The 15594-nt window shown below is 38.1% G+C and overlaps 1 protein-coding gene across 2 annotated transcripts; it reads left to right on the top strand.

Annotated features, from left to right (window-relative positions):
• The first annotated feature begins 596 nt into the window (after positions 1 to 596).
• Positions 597 to 3552, top strand: LOC127097156 (RNA polymerase sigma factor sigC). 2 transcript variants are annotated; one of them, XM_051035666.1, is made up of 6 exons: positions 597 to 869; positions 1246 to 1448; positions 1553 to 2086; positions 2171 to 2542; positions 2657 to 2845; positions 3060 to 3552. In XM_051035666.1, exons 1-6 carry the CDS (start codon positions 758 to 760, stop codon positions 3342 to 3344), a joined length of 1695 nt encoding a protein of 564 aa, XP_050891623.1. In that variant the 5' UTR covers positions 597 to 757; the 3' UTR covers positions 3345 to 3552. The 2 variants fall into 2 exon arrangements, with proteins under 2 accessions (XP_050891623.1, XP_050891624.1); XM_051035667.1 differs by having other exon boundaries at positions 1279 to 1448.
• Positions 3553 to 15594: the final 12042 nt, after the last annotated feature.

A 15594-nucleotide genomic window follows, 5' to 3' on the forward strand; every position in this document is an offset into this window, starting at 1 on the left:
GGAAATTCCAAAAAAAATGGTATTAATTCTAACAATTTTAAAGGAAATTTTAAAATTTCCGATACAAAATCCCATTTGATTTCCCGAAATTTTCAGAATTTCCGATAGTTATAAACACTTTACTTTTTTTACTGAAAATTTTGAAATTTCCAATATGGATAAAAACTTTGTGTTTTATCGATGCAGTCAATCTAAAATTGTCGGTAAAATCCACAGCATTTAAATTTTTTAACAAATAACACTATCGAAAATTTACTTTAGTTGAAATTTCTGATATCTCCTAGTAAATTTCAAATTTCAGTAATTATTTAGAACGTATCAAAACTTTTAAAATTTTCGATATACTGAAAATTTATAATACACTATCAGAAATTTTGTTCATACCGAAAAATTTATTTTTGTTTATCGGAAATTCCAATCGTAAATTAAAAATCAAATTTTAATCGAAAACAGTTTTAATAATATGAAAATATAGGGGTGTCAGATTTTATTGGGGTGTCAAGTTAAATTCTACAAAGTTAATATCTCTACCAGCAAATATCTAAATCTAAAAGTCCAAACTATTTGAGCCTTATCACTTTGTTATATCATATATTTTATATTTGGAAGAAAAAAAAAAGAGTAGTAAAATTTTCCAACCATTGCGAAGGAGATGAAGAACTGGTGGTGGTTGTGACAGCAGCGCCATATCCTTAACTTTTTATGTCACAAACACCAATTTCCTTCCCAACACTTTCATGGAACATAGAATCAAATTATGGGTCTCTCTTTTGGTTTTAGATTAAACCCAAAACTCAGATATACTCTTCCAATTCACTCTCCTCATTTCTTCACCAATTCATCCATCTTCCTCTCGTCTTCATCTTCTGGTTAGTTCTTTTCTTTCTCTTCCTTTTCCATTATATTAACACTTTAGTTTATACACAATTATAATGAAGATTTTCTATACTCTGAATCAATCTAGTTGGTTGGATCATCAACATATTTGACTTTAGTTGTGTATTCAATTATATTTACAATTTACATATCAAATTTTATGTATGCTTCAAAGAGTAGCGTGTCTGTGTCGGTGTCTGAAACTGACACTTGTGATTATGTTTAGTTTATTCAGGTTTTCAAATTATTACTAGTGTCAGTGTTGATGTTGTGTTTCCAGTGTCCGTGCTTCATAGGTCGTGTGTGTGTGTGTTTTGGAGTGTGATTTCCAAGTTAGTAGAAGGATTGAGTAAGTGTTGCTATTTCTAGGTTTTTTGAATTTTGGGTTAAAATGTGATGTAGTTGGAGGCAGGGAAGCTTTATTCAACCCTGTGAGGTTATCTTTGCTTTCAACAATTTATGAGGAATCAGAAACTTTGCACAAGGATTTTGGAAAGACGTTTGCGTTTTCTTCATCAGCATTGGAAGCTCCAGAGAAAGATTTTTTGCTTGGAGGAGATGTGACAACAAAGGTCGTTAACTTAATCTTTCGCATACAGTTATAGTTGTAAATTGCAGTCACCTCGCGATCTTTGATATTCAGAGAATCACTGTTGAAAAGGTCTTTGTTTTTCAGGTAAATAAAGGAAAGAGGTCGCTTAGTAGCGTGCGTGAAATGATCGATAACACGAAACTGCCTCATGGGGAATCGCATTTCGGTATGTTAATGGAGAATCTTGATGTTTTAGAAGAAACTTTTGCTGATTCTGAAGCATTGAGGTTGAAGAAGAATATTATATCGCAAATAGAAAAGCTTGGAGCTCTTGAGTTGTTCAATGATTGTCTAACAACATCTTCCGGAACCTCGCGCGTATCGAATTGCACTAACGAAGTTCTTGAACAAGTTGAAGAGAATAAGAGAAACTGCAAAGTTGATGACTATACAGGTAAAGTTATTGTCCATTCTAGCAAGAGGAAGGAAAGTAGAACAAGAAGAAAGCGAATATCTGTTTCCATTGCACCTTCGTCTAAGTCGTTGCCGTTAGAAGATAATAATCAAGAAAGTACATTACGTTCTTCGCCGGCTTCTTTTGTAAAAAAAGTATCATATACTAAAAATAGAAGAATGGCGATTGCTCAAAGGGAAGTTGAAATGTCAAAAGGAGTAAAGGTTAGTTTATTGTAAATGAAACATTTAGTGATTTGGTACCGTGATTGTATATTATGTAAACGTTAAAATTCCGCAATATTTTAGGTTTTAGCAGAGTTAGAGAAAATGAAAACAGCCTTAGAAGAGGATACAAAGCAAGTGGTAAGCTTGAGTAGCTGGGCGGAAGCATCCGGAGTCGAGGAGAAGATGCTACAACAGCAACTGTATCATGGCTATTATTGTAGAGACGAGTTGATACGGAGTACTCGTTCGTTAGTTGTATACTTTGCCAAAAAATACCGGGGTATGGGAATAGCTTTGGAAGATTTACTTCAGGTAGGGTATATAGGTGTTCTCCAAGGAGCCGAGCGATTCGACACTACAAGAGGATACCGATTCTCAACCTATGTGCAATACTGGATAAGGAAATCAATGTCAAGAGTGGTGGCAAAATATGCTCGGGGAATCACCGTTCCTGTATGTCCGTTCATCTTTTGCTTAGGAGGTTGTTTGTTTCTTAGTTCGAATATAATCCAAGAAAAACCATGAATTTGATACTTGTGTTCTTTTTCTGTTCGCTATTCTTTGTAGTGGTCAATGAACAAGGCGATAAGTCAGATCCAGAAAGCACGAAAAGTCTTGAAAAACACGACCATGAAATACGCAGACGATCACGAGATTGCAAATATGACAGGTCTTTCTCTGGATAAAATCAGATCAGCTAGCCATTGTCTGAGAATAGTTTCCTCAATGAATCGGAATCAAGATATAGATTATTTGGTAAGACCAATATTTTTCCCATCTATGATGCCTTTTTCGCTACTTTTTCTCTTATGCTATGTTGTCATATGATGAACATTAAGAAAAATCTTGAGATTAACGATAGAACATTATGGCGAAAGTTGATCCACGTAGCCGACTCCACTTACTGGGATAAGACTTGGTTGTTGTTGTGTTGTGTTGTGTTGTCATCTGATGAGTGGTAATTCTGCAGGGTCAAATGGCCGATAAGTCGATAGAGTGTCCAGAAGAGACCGTCATGAAACAACACTTTAGAAAAGACATATTTGATATCCTTCAAAGCTTGGACTCGAGGGAAAGACAAATACTAATCCTACGATTCGGCCTTAACGATCACCAACCCAGGTCCCTCGAGTATATAGGGAGGATTTTCAAAGTTAGCAAAGAGTGGATAAGGAAAATAGAGCAAAAAGCTCTCACAAAACTAAGGAATGAAACAAACATTTCAAAGTTGAATTACTATTTGGATCTGCAGTAGTTTATCATTCAGTAGCATATATTTTCATCTCTATATGAGGGATGTGTACAAACTCTTAGTCCAAAGTTTATTGAATGCATTGTGTATTAAAGAAAGTTGTAGCTGCAGCATTTCACCACAAATTAATTTGGCTACATGGAAGAGAACTTGAATGAGTTTTATGTGGTCATTGTGAAACTCTATGATAATATATATATTTATTTTGTTTTGTGGCCTTGAGAATAAATAATTTTGATGCATCTGAAAATAGTTTTTGTTATGGATTCTGCTATGATTGATTTCAGTATTTTATGTAATCTTAAATTAGAGAGAAATGCGTCAAATATAAGCAACATCAAGTATACATAAATAAAAAAGTTCTCAATTCACATCAAAATAAAAAAGTTTAATTCAATAAGAAATATTTTTTAACTTCTAGCTTGTAATTTTTTTCATTATCTTGTGGTTTTCTCTCTATAGCTATTTGAAGTAACTTTTAACTTGCTTTTTTTTTCATTTATATTTTTCTTATTTTAATAAAAAAATCATTATTATTCTTTATATTTTATTATAATTTAAAGTAAATAAATGTGTAATAGTAGCAGTTTTATTGGGAATAATTTTTTTAAAATTATTTTAGATTAATATAATTGAAATTAAAATTATAATACTATTATTTTAAATATCTTGTTAAATTTTATTATAAAATTTATATATAAATGTTTAATGTATTTTAGCGTTATATTTAATTTTACATTTATGTTTGCAAAAGGTCCTATCTAGGATGATGCCTTGGGACCGTCTTACGAGAAGGTACGACATAAAGTCACTCGAAAGGAGGTATCGCCTCGCCCTTAAGTCTTCCTCGCCTATAGAGAGAAATAAACATGGGATAAGACGTGTATTGGATAAAGATAAAGTCAGAGTCCTTGTTGACTCCATCACCCTTGAAAATATGGATTCAACCGTCCATCATTGGACCGATTGGGCAGTGGGCTTCTCCGAGGTAACCCTAGATCATAGAGGTCTCTATAAATACATTATCCCCTTAAGGGGATAGACAGACTCTTAAGTCATACATATTCTCCACTACTCAAAAAACATTACGCTCCTAGTAGCCGTAACACACCATCAACTTAAATGTCTATCTACAAATCAGCAGCGCCGTCGATTAACAGAACCTCTCATCTCACGTGAGTTGGTCCCTTAAACAACCTCAAAAATCACTGTACAAGGTGTTGGTGTAAGCCCTAGAGGCCAATACGTTTTGGTACTTGTATCGAATTATTTATTAATAATAAAAGGCATTTTCTTTATTATGGTTGATTAATAAAGTCCCTGGAATAGATAGTCCGTTTAATGTATTAAGTGTGACTTAATCATGAGAACACATTGAACATAAGGACACTATTCTTAAAGTATCCGTAGTCGAGCTTTAGTGTGAAGTGGGATAACATTAAAGCATTAAGACTATTATGTTTGTAGACTGATGATCACATCTCATGGATCATGGATAAGGAGTTATCAAGTCTTAAACATATGTATGAATATTAGGAGTAATATTTATACCGGATTGACCCGCTATGAGAATACTATATAGAAAGTTATGCAAAGTGTCATAAGTTATTCTCATGGTGATAATAGTGTATACCACTCTTCGACCTGAAACCACTATGGATCCTAGATGTAGAGTCGAGTGCTTTGTTGTTGATCTAACGTTGTCCGTAACTGGATAACCATAAAGACAATTGATGGGTACTCCACGAAGCATGCTGAGGGACATGAGTGTCCTAGATGGAATTTGCCAATCCTGCGTAACAGGATAAATGTCTATGGGCCCAATATTGAACTGGACAAGGGTGACACGGTCTATACCTTGTGTTCAATATAGACATAAGGGCAAAGGGGTAATTATACACATAATTATTATCACAAGAGGTTTTGTCAGATCACATGACATTTTCGTGACTTGGGTAGCAGTGATGTGTTGCTAGATACCGCTCACTGTTTATTATGTTAAATGCGTGATTTAATATAATTGCCAACGCCGCGAAAACCTATAGGGTCACACACAAAGGACGGATTGATGAGAGATAGAGTAACTAAGGAACACCGTAAGGTACGGTGCACTTAAGTGGGAGACGAAATATGGTAAGGTACCAAATACTTAAGTGATTTTGGGCATATTATAAGATATGGGCCAAAATACACTTAAGTGGGCTTTTTAGCTTGAAGCCCACACAAGTGGTTCTATAAATAGAACCCCTTGGGTAGAAGCATTGTCACTCCATTCCACTCAGACAGAAATTCAAGTAGAGACTTGGAATTTTGTTTCCCTCTTTCTCTCACTCAAAGCCTTCATTCATAACAGCTAGCACTGCGATTGAAGGAATCTGTTCGTGTGGACTGAGTAGAGACGTTGTCATCGTTCAACGTTCGTGATCGCCCCGTGGATCTGTATCAAAGGTTTTGATCATTATCAGAGATCTGCACCAAAGGTTTGAATCACCACAAGAGGTAACGATTCTATCACTGATCATGCCCATTCGTAAGGATCACTAAATGGAGAAATTTTTAAATTCCGCTGCGCCTTGGATGGCAATTCTCCTACAGTGGTATCAGAGCCACTTACGAAACCATGAATCTGATATTTGTTTTTGTTCTGTAATAATATGATTAAAGACAGAATGAATCAAAGGTTAAATTGAGATCGATCAAGTTACATATATGTGATATATGTAACCTTGATGCAAAATACATTATATATGATATAGTGTTCTTGTTTCGTTCATTCAAACCCTCAATGATTGTTTTCCTTTGAGCGATCAATGGTCGTTTGCTTCTTGATCTGACATTAGTATGGTGAAGCAATGACGTGTTGATCAATCATACTGAATTAACGATCGAGATGTGTTTGACGGTCTGAAATTGGTGCATCAGGGTTAGTGACGGCACAAGGGTTGTGTTGTCAGAGAGTTATGCGATTGGGGTTTGAACGCACAAGAGTTGTGCTTCCTAAACACTTTTTGGAACAGTGTTAACCAGTTAACGCGTATGGTTAACCGGTTAACGCAATGCGAAATATTTTTTTTTAGTTTTTTTAACAGTGTTAACCGGTTAACACATATGGTTAACCGGTTAACGCAAGGCGGAAAACAGTTTTCCAAGACATTTTCAAACAGTGTTAACCGGTTAACGCATTTGGTTAACCGGTTAACGCAAGGCAGAAAACAATTTTTTCAGATTTCAAAACAGTGTTAACCGGTTAACGCATATGGTTAACCGGTTAACGCAAGGAAATTTTCACCCGTTCGGCTAACTCAGTGCTTTAAAAGTGTCAAGTGTTGATACGAAAAGCGACATCGATTTTAAATGAATTGTTCATTAAAATGTGATGATCGATCGTCGAAATTTAATTTGATTTTAATTAATTAAAGGAATTAATAATCATAATAATAAAGTGTTTATTATTGTCTTGTGGTGATCGGTTATGGTCTTAGTTTTCCTTTGTTTTGTTTTGGGTTTTTTAAATACGACTTGCGTGTCGTGCCTCTCTCTTAATCTCCCAAATGTAACTTCTTTTCTCATCTCACTCCCTCGTATGTAAAACGAGTTTCTTTCATGTAATGTAATGATATGAAGAAAGCAAAGAAGTCAGTGCCAAAGGAAGACAACCTTGAAGATCTTGCTTGGAGAAGCTTAGATCGTTGTAGGTTAGCTTAGGTTCTCTCATTGGCTTGGGAGAACAATTGCGCTAGGGGCCATAACTGTTTCATTTTGTTTGTATGTATGTTGATGCATGTGAATGTATGTTGATGCATGTGAGAGACGGTTTATATGATAAACAAGCCGGTGAGATCAGGAAATTTGCAATTCCCTCAAAATTAAATATTAAGTTTATGCTTTCCAAGTTTTAACACTCATCAAGACTAGTAATGGATAATGTAGGTTTCGCCTACGCGAGGTGCATGATCTATATATTAGTAAGGTGCGATGGGATAATTGTAATATCCAACTGTTAAAACAATGGGTCAAACTTAACTAAACAAATTATAATAAGATTATATATATGTTTAGAAGCAAGAGTTGGGAATAATCCATATGATGGATTAGAATAAGGAGTTATTCACCCAACTGAAATTTTCGAGAGTTGTATGAGATACAATTGGAAGGAGTTCCTACCTAAAATAACCTAGTTTTGTGTAATCCGCCTACGCGGACTTAGAACGAAGTGAAATATGGATCTCGACCCACTAGAAAATCTTCCAACGGGATTTTCCGAATCAGATGATGAGGGTCATTTATTTTGAGTAAAATAGTGGGAGCATGTTTAATTAAAGGCCTAATTAAATATGTCAATGATACTTATATTTTCATTAATCCTTGTGTAGATTACCATGACAACAAACACCTCTAACAACATATTGCGATCAAACCTTGACAAAGAAAAATTGTCTGGGACAAATTTTCTGGATTGGTACCGAGACATGAGGATTGTCCTCAAACATGATAAAGGGAAAGGCAAGGAAGTTGCCAAACCCAAACCCATTAGTGCTGCTTTGAAGCCTAGTGGAAGCATATAAAAGGAAGGCACCTGCTTTCATTGCGGTAAGACCGCACACTGGAAGAGGAACTGCCCAAAGTACCTGGAAGATAGGAAGAATGGAGTAGAGACTCCAACTTCAGGTATTTTTGTTATTGAAATTAATTTATCTACTTCTGCATCATGGGTATTAGATACTGGATGCGGTTCTCACATTTGTACAAATGTACAAGAACTAAAAAGGAGTAGAAATTTGGCAAAAGGTGAAGTCGACCTACGAGTTGGTAATGGAGCAAAGGTTGCTGCCTTAGCCGTAGGAACTTATGAATTGACTTTACCTAGTGGTTTAATAATTCAGTTAGAGAACTGTTATTATGTACCAGCAATTAGCAGGAATATTATTTCCGTTTCTTGTTTGGACAAGTTCGGTTTTTCATTCATAATAAAAAACAATTGTTGTTCAATTTATTTGAATGATATATTCTATGCAACTGCACAAATGAACAATGGACTATATGTCATTGATCTTGAAATGCCTATTTATAACATTAATACCAAAAGGATGAAACCTAATGAGTTAAATCCAACTTACCTTTGGCATTGTCGATTAGGCCACATAAATGAGAAACGCATTTCCGAACTCCATAAAGATGGACTGTTGGACTCTTTTGATTATGAATCATATGAGACATGCAGATCTTGTTTAATTGGAAAGATGACAAAGTCTCCATTCACAGGAAAAGGTGAAAGAGCTAATGATCTTTTGGCCCTCATACATACTGATGTATGTGGTCCACTGAACATATCAGCCAGAGGAGGTTTTCAGTACTTCATCACATTCACTGATGATTTCAGTAGATATGGTTATGTGTATTTAATGAAACACAAATCAGAGTCCTTTGAAAAGTTCAAAGAATTCAAGAATGAAGTACAAAACCAACTAGGTAAGAATATTAAAGCTCTTCGATCAGATCGAGGTGGTGAATATTTAAGCCTAGAGTTTGATGACCATCTGAAAGAGTGTGGGATCATATCCCAACTCACTCCTCCTGGAACACCCCAATGGAATGGTGTGTCTGAGAGAAGAAATCGAACCCTGTTGGACATGGTCCGATCCATGATGAGTCAAGCCGATCTTCCAAACTCCTTTTGGGGACATGCGTTGTTGACCGCAGCTTACACACTTAACCGTGTTCCATCCAAAAGGTTAAAAGACACCATATGAGATATGGAGTGGTAAGAGACCACATATGTCTTACATGAAGATTTGGGGTTGCGAAGTTTACGTGAAACGACAAATTTCAACTAAGCTTGAGCCCAAATCTGACAAATGCTTATTTGTGGGGTATCCTAAAGAAACAAGAGGATATTATTTCTACAATCCTTCTGAGGGCAAAGTGTTTGTCGCTCGAACTTGAGTTTTCCTAGAAAGGGATTTTATTTCCAAAGGAATCAGTGGGAGGAAAGTAGAACTTGAAGAAATTCAAGAATCACAAAGTATCGATACACCTATAGAGGAATTAGAGCAGGAGACACAAGTAGTTGTGTAAGAGCAACCTGCTCAAGTAGAACAAGACCAGCGTAGGTCAGGCAGGATACGTCACCTACCTGAGATATATGGATATCTGATCAAGGTGATGTATTACTCATGGATCAAGATGAGCCTGTGACCTACTCATGGAATCTTTGTTTTGATGAAACAGTAAAACTGTATGGATTCATCAAGAACGAAGATGAGCCTTGTGTCTACAAGAAGGTTAGTGGGAGCATGATCGTATTCCTGGTATTATATGTAGGTGACATATTACTCATTGGAATCGATATCCCTACCCTGCAACAAGTAAAGTCTTGGTTGGGGAATGCTTTTCTATGAAGGACCTAGGTGAAACAGCCTATATATTAGGAATCAGAATCTATAGAGATAGATCACAAAACTGCTTGGCCTAAATCAGAGTACATACATAGACAAAGTGCTGAGACGCTTTAATATGAATGATTCCAATCTGGTTATGTGTTTTGCTTAAATGGTGGCACTGTGAGCTTGAAAAGTTCAATGCAAGATGCAGTTGCTGATTCTACAACTGAGGCCGAGTATATTGCTTCCTTAAGTGCAGCAAAGGAAGCTGTTTGGATCAATAAACTTGGCATAGTCCCTAGCATTGTGGATCCCATTTGTCTCTATTATGATAACAATGGTGTTATCGCACAAGCTAAGGAGCCTAGATCTCACCAACGATCCAACACATACTTAGGTGTCATACGGTGAACTGACTTGGGGTATTTTGCTTTTTATCGCAATGTCGCGGATAGCAAGAGTCGCCACCGACTTTTCTTTTATCCAATAAGGAAATGTGAAAAAGAACAGGAAAGACCTCAATAGATTTTGGGTTCGGGAGGTACATTATACAAAGGGAAGGTGTTAGCACCCTTTGTATCCATGGTTATCCATGGGCTCTTAATTGCTGGATCACTTATATTTTTGTCTGAAAAGTGTTCGTGAATTGTTTAAAAAATGTTTCGAAAAGAGAGTTTAACTTTGTAATGATTCTCGTATGAATGTATACAAAGTATTTATCTCGTTTGATTTTGAAAAAAACAGTTTAGAAAAATATAACTTGGTAATGATTCTAGTATGAATGTATACCAAGTGGTGATTTTCTAGGACTTGCAAAGTGTGAGGGGTGGAAAATGTTTTAGGTTATGATCCAGCAATTGAGAGTTATACCTTCCTAAGGTCGTTATGAACGTTTCCTATCCTTATGAGGGTAAAACTGTCCTTACTATTGAGAAGTAAGTAATTTTACCCTTTGGATGTTTAAGGGTCATCGTAGGGTCATCGATAGGTCATTGAAGGCAACAGTTGTAAGGATACCTTAGCATTCGAAGGGACGATCATCATTTAACCGTAGGCTACACCGAAGGGTCATCGAGGGACGAAATCATATATTCGAAGGCAACATCCGAGGGACTATGATTTATTTTATGATGATTTAATCGAAGGGCCATTGCTAAGTGTATCCCCACATTCGCGGGACATGACCGTGGTACCGTAATATCGTAAGGCAAAAGAGAGGTCCAAGATCACATATTTAGAGGCCGTATTTTACAATCGATTAGGTAATTAGGATGAATCTCCACATTAAAATTAATACATTAAAATTAATATATTAAAATTAATACATTAAAATTAATTAGGTAATTTAGGGTGAAACTCCACAAGGGTATCCCACAAATAAAGTGGAAGACCTAGACAGCAATCTTTTCCTGGGAAAGGTGAACCTTTACAAAATTCAGCAAACGGGTTAGAGTACCAAGTCAGGATGCAATCAAGGATTGCACCGCAAAAGAAACCAGAACAACAGTAGGGTCAGATAAACAATGCATGGCTATGATAAAAACATGACAGGTGGGCAAAAGTCAGAACGGAAAAGTCGGCAGCTGTCGCGTTCGCTCCTGCTTCGCCTAGCGAAGTCTTAGCGAACACTCGTTGCATGCTCGCCTAGCGATGTGCTAGCGAGCGGCTGCGGATTCCGGTTTTAATAATGATATAATGGCAGCAAGCTTCACACCTTATAGCATTCATTACAGAGATTATGTGGTTAGACATTCAGATGTTCATGCATACTTAAATTCATATGTAAAACTTAAGATAGTTTCATAAATTCAATCATGATACCATATGCAAATTAAGAACATAAGGTAGTAATAGCAATGCCAACCTGTTTGTAATCGAATTGTAACCTTGAATTGGCCGAGCGGATCGAATTGAGCGGAAGTGACCTTGCTGCCGCCGGCTTTTCCTTCAGGGTTTCCTGTCTGTGAGCGCTAGGGTTTGCTTGCTAGGGTCCTCCTTTCGTCCTTTTTCGTTCTCCTTTTCATTACTGAAGTGCTGGTATTTATAATGCTCTTTTTTGTGACCTAATGGGCTCAGAGTGAAGCCCAGAATTTTCTGTTATCTGTCAGCTTCGCTAGGCGAGCGTGTAGCGAACGTTCGCTAGGCGAGCGTGTAGCGAACGTTCGCTAGGCGAAGGATTTGCTCGCCTAGCGAGCAGGCCAGTTTGGGCCATTTTCTGGATTGGGCCACTCGTGAGCTGGGCTTTTGTCCCTTTAAGGTTAATGCCTTGAAAAACAAGTTGGAGTGCCTTGAAAAGTGCCTTGTAATATCAACGGGCAAATTTTGGGGTATGACAGCTGCCCCTGTTCAATATTCTTGAACCGAGAGAGTAGAATGGTATGTGCACCATTCGTGGTCTGGAGGTGGAAGATTATTGAACACTAGAATGCCCCGAAAATTTGCGCTTGTCAATTAGTCTTGATGGAGATGGGCTTGAAGATGCCATCCAGGAAGTTTGATGATGGGAGCTTCAGATTGTGTCGTACGTTAGACGATATCTGAAGACATGGATGTCATACCGGGTCATACGCTAGACTATACGGTGAGTTATCCATTAGGCTGTTGACTTCACTGGGGAGTCAGGGTGTGCTATACGCTGCTGGGGATAAGGGATCAGAATGGATCATACACTAGACCGTATCTGATTACCAGAGTGATTTGTTCATCAGGCGGATGACTTCGCTGAGGATGAAAAATCAGAACGGATCGTACGCTAGATCGTCTCTGAGTTGAAGATCCAAATGGGTCTTATGCTAGACTGTATTGGAGTTGCAGGATGAGCCGTCCGTTAGGCTGTGTCTGATGATGAAAGGGGGTAGTCGTACGCTAGACTACACTTCAGAAATGTACCGTACACTAGGTAGCATCTGAGGAGATGAAGGTCTAACTGGGTCGTACATTAAACTGTATCTGAGCAGAATGAGCCGTCCATTAGGCTGAATCTGACGATGAAAGGGAGGTAGTCGTACGCTAGACTACAATTCAGAAATGCACCTGTCACTAGGTAGCATCTGAGGAGATGAAGGTCTAACTGGGCCGTACATTAAACCGTATCTGAGCAGAATGAGCCGTCCATTAGGCTGAATCTGACGATGAAAGGGAGGTAGTCGTACGCTAGACTACAATTCAGAAATGCACCTGTCACTAGGTAGCATCTGAGGAGATGAAGGTTTAACTGGGTCGTACATTAAACCGTATCTGAGCAGAATGAGCCGTCCATTAGGCTGAATCTGACGATGAAAGGGAGGTAGTCGTACGCTAGACTACAATTCAGAAATGTACCTGTCACTAGGTAGCATCTGAGCAGCAGAATGAGCCGTCCATTAGGCTGAATCTGCTGATGAAAGGGAGGTAGTCGTACGCTAGACTACAATTCAGAAATGTACCTGTCACTAGGTAGCATCTGAGCAGCAGAATGAGCCGTCCATTAGGCCGAATCTGCTTATGAAAGGGAGGTAGTCGTACGCTAGACTACAATTCAGAAATGTACCTGTCACTAGGTAGCATCTGAGTAGATGAAGGTCTAACTGGGTCGTACATTAGACCGTACTTGAGTTGTTTGAAGGTCAGAATGGATCGTACGCTAGATCGTATCTGAGTTGTTGAAGGTCAGAATGGATCGTACGCTAGATCGTATCTGAGTTGTTGAAGGTCAGAATGGATCGTACGCTAGATCGTATCTGAGTTGTTGAAGGTCAGAATGGATCATACGCTAGATCGTATCTGAGTTGTTGAAGGTCAGAATGGATCATACGCTAGATCGTATCTGAGTTGTTGAAGGTCAGAATGGATCGTACGCTAGATCGTATCTGAGTTGTTGAAGGTCAGAATGGATCGTACGCTAGATCGTATCTGAGCTGAAGGGGTCATATGTTGAGCTGAATCAGGATGAACCGTACGTTAGGCTGAATCTGATAGTATTTGTGTATGCTGTATTTGCGATAAATGTCTGGGATGGGCTTATAGATGCCATCGTTGGGAGGATGTCAAATGTTGACATGGAGTATATCTGAAAGGTGTAGTTGAATCCTGAATGTAATTGACACAGATGTCCGTCTGAATGGACCTTTGTGTTGATTGTATTAAGAGGATAATTACCCTGAAAAATAAAGTTAGCTTCATGCCATGTCATGATGCATGAGATGCAAATGTTGTATGCATGCGTGTGCTGTGAAGTGATGTAATGAGTGAATTAGGCGTCTGGAATAAATGCGAGCTTTGTATACATGTATATGTTATGAAATGATGTAATGTATCTGATGCGGAATGAAAATTGTATGTAGGTATGTGATGTGAAATGATGTAATGAGTGCACTATGCGTCTGAAACGTTCTTCCAGGGGACTCTACTAGGGAAATAAATCCCAGTCTTCTGGTCGGAGATATTTGTATTGATGACCCTTTCTTAGCTGGGGGATACTTGATTTCTGTCTGACGATGAAAACACTCAACAGAGCCTGGCTGGGGATGGAAGAGATGACCTGTCTGTCTGGTGGTGCCGACCTCTTCTGGGGAATAATTGGCGTTGCCGGGGAATCGAATTAGCAACGGATTCATTGGGAAGCATGGTTAGACCTTCTCCTTGGTCCTGAAGTCTTGTAGTAATCGCTATTTCTATTTTAGGCATGTATTTTTGTAAACATTGATCATATTCAAATGCATAAATCAATTCAAATTAAATCAATGGACGTTTATGCAAACAAAACAGAAAAAGTGAAAACAAAAGCATCTTTTTTGGAGATAAAATTGTATTGATTTTGAAAGAGGGCCTATAAATAGGCAATTTGAGTACAAGGAGACAAAAATCCTAGTAAGAGGAAATTGTCAAGAGAACAAAGAGAAGCTATGAGGAAAAAGTCCTGTTGATTTTAACTCCACTACTGTCATTATGTCTTCAAGCATCTCATCTCCTGCTGTCGGATAGAAGTGATTGGCTTGTTCAGTCCCTCGAAGTTGGATGAAGCTGTCCGAGAACGGGACATAGTCATACGCTTTAATCCCTAATTTTTGTCTGGACCGCCTTTTCAGGTTTTCAGTCCACCAGGATACCCTTTTTTGCCCAAGCCGCCTTTTCAGGTTTTCGACTTGCCGGGTGTACATGCGTGGTATTTTTTTTTAACTATGTCCGTGTTCACGGGATGCGGGAAGTCTTCGCCATCCATAGTAGCGAGCATCATGGCACCTCCTGAGAATACTTTTTTGACCACAAATGGTCCTTCATATGTAGGAGTCCACTTGCCCCTAGGATCACCCTGTGGTAGTATGATACGCTTGATTACCAAGTTACCAGCCTGATATACCTTTGGCTTAACCTTCTTATTGAAAGCTTTGATCATCCGTTTCTGGTATATCTGACCATGACAAACAGCCGCAAGTTTCTTCTCATCAATCAAATTTATCTGATCGAGTCGAGTCTGAATCCATTCATCCTCATCTAAGCCTGCATCTTTCATAATTCTTAGAGAGGGAATCTGAACTTCCACTGGTAAAACGGCTTCCGTTCCGTAGACTAAAAAGAACGGAGTTGCCCCTGTCGAAGTGCGCACTGAAGTGCGGTAACCATGGAGAGCAAACGGTAACATCTCATGCCAGTCTTTGTATGTTACTGTTATCTTTTGTATGATCTTCTTGATATTGTTAGCAGTCTCCACGGCACCGTTCGTCTTTGGCCGGTACGGGGAAGAGTTATGGTGTTTTATTTTGAACTGCGTGCAGAGTTCAGTTAGTACCATTATCAGTGATAACTCTTTCAGGAGACAGCAGGTTTCTCAAATAGATATTTGATAGAATCCCTCTTAGAAGTCAATAAAGTGGTATGATTCAACATATACTGTC

Source organism: Lathyrus oleraceus, chromosome 6 (genome assembly GCF_024323335.1).
Source record: "Lathyrus oleraceus cultivar Zhongwan6 chromosome 6, CAAS_Psat_ZW6_1.0, whole genome shotgun sequence".
NCBI lineage: Eukaryota > Viridiplantae > Streptophyta > Magnoliopsida > Fabales > Fabaceae > Lathyrus > Lathyrus oleraceus.

Bases quoted from the DNA above. Each gene is read 5' to 3' on its own strand.
- LOC127097156 (XM_051035666.1), top strand. From the start codon at position 758: ATGGGTCTCTCTTTTGGTTTTAGATTAAACCCAAAACTCAGATATACT. The intron at 870-1,245 runs GTTAGTTCTTTT...TGCTATTTCTAG, and splicing joins CCTCTCGTCTTCATCTTCTG to GTTTTTTGAATTTTGGGTTA. The intron at 2,543-2,656 runs GTATGTCCGTTC...TATTCTTTGTAG, and splicing joins CTCGGGGAATCACCGTTCCT to TGGTCAATGAACAAGGCGAT.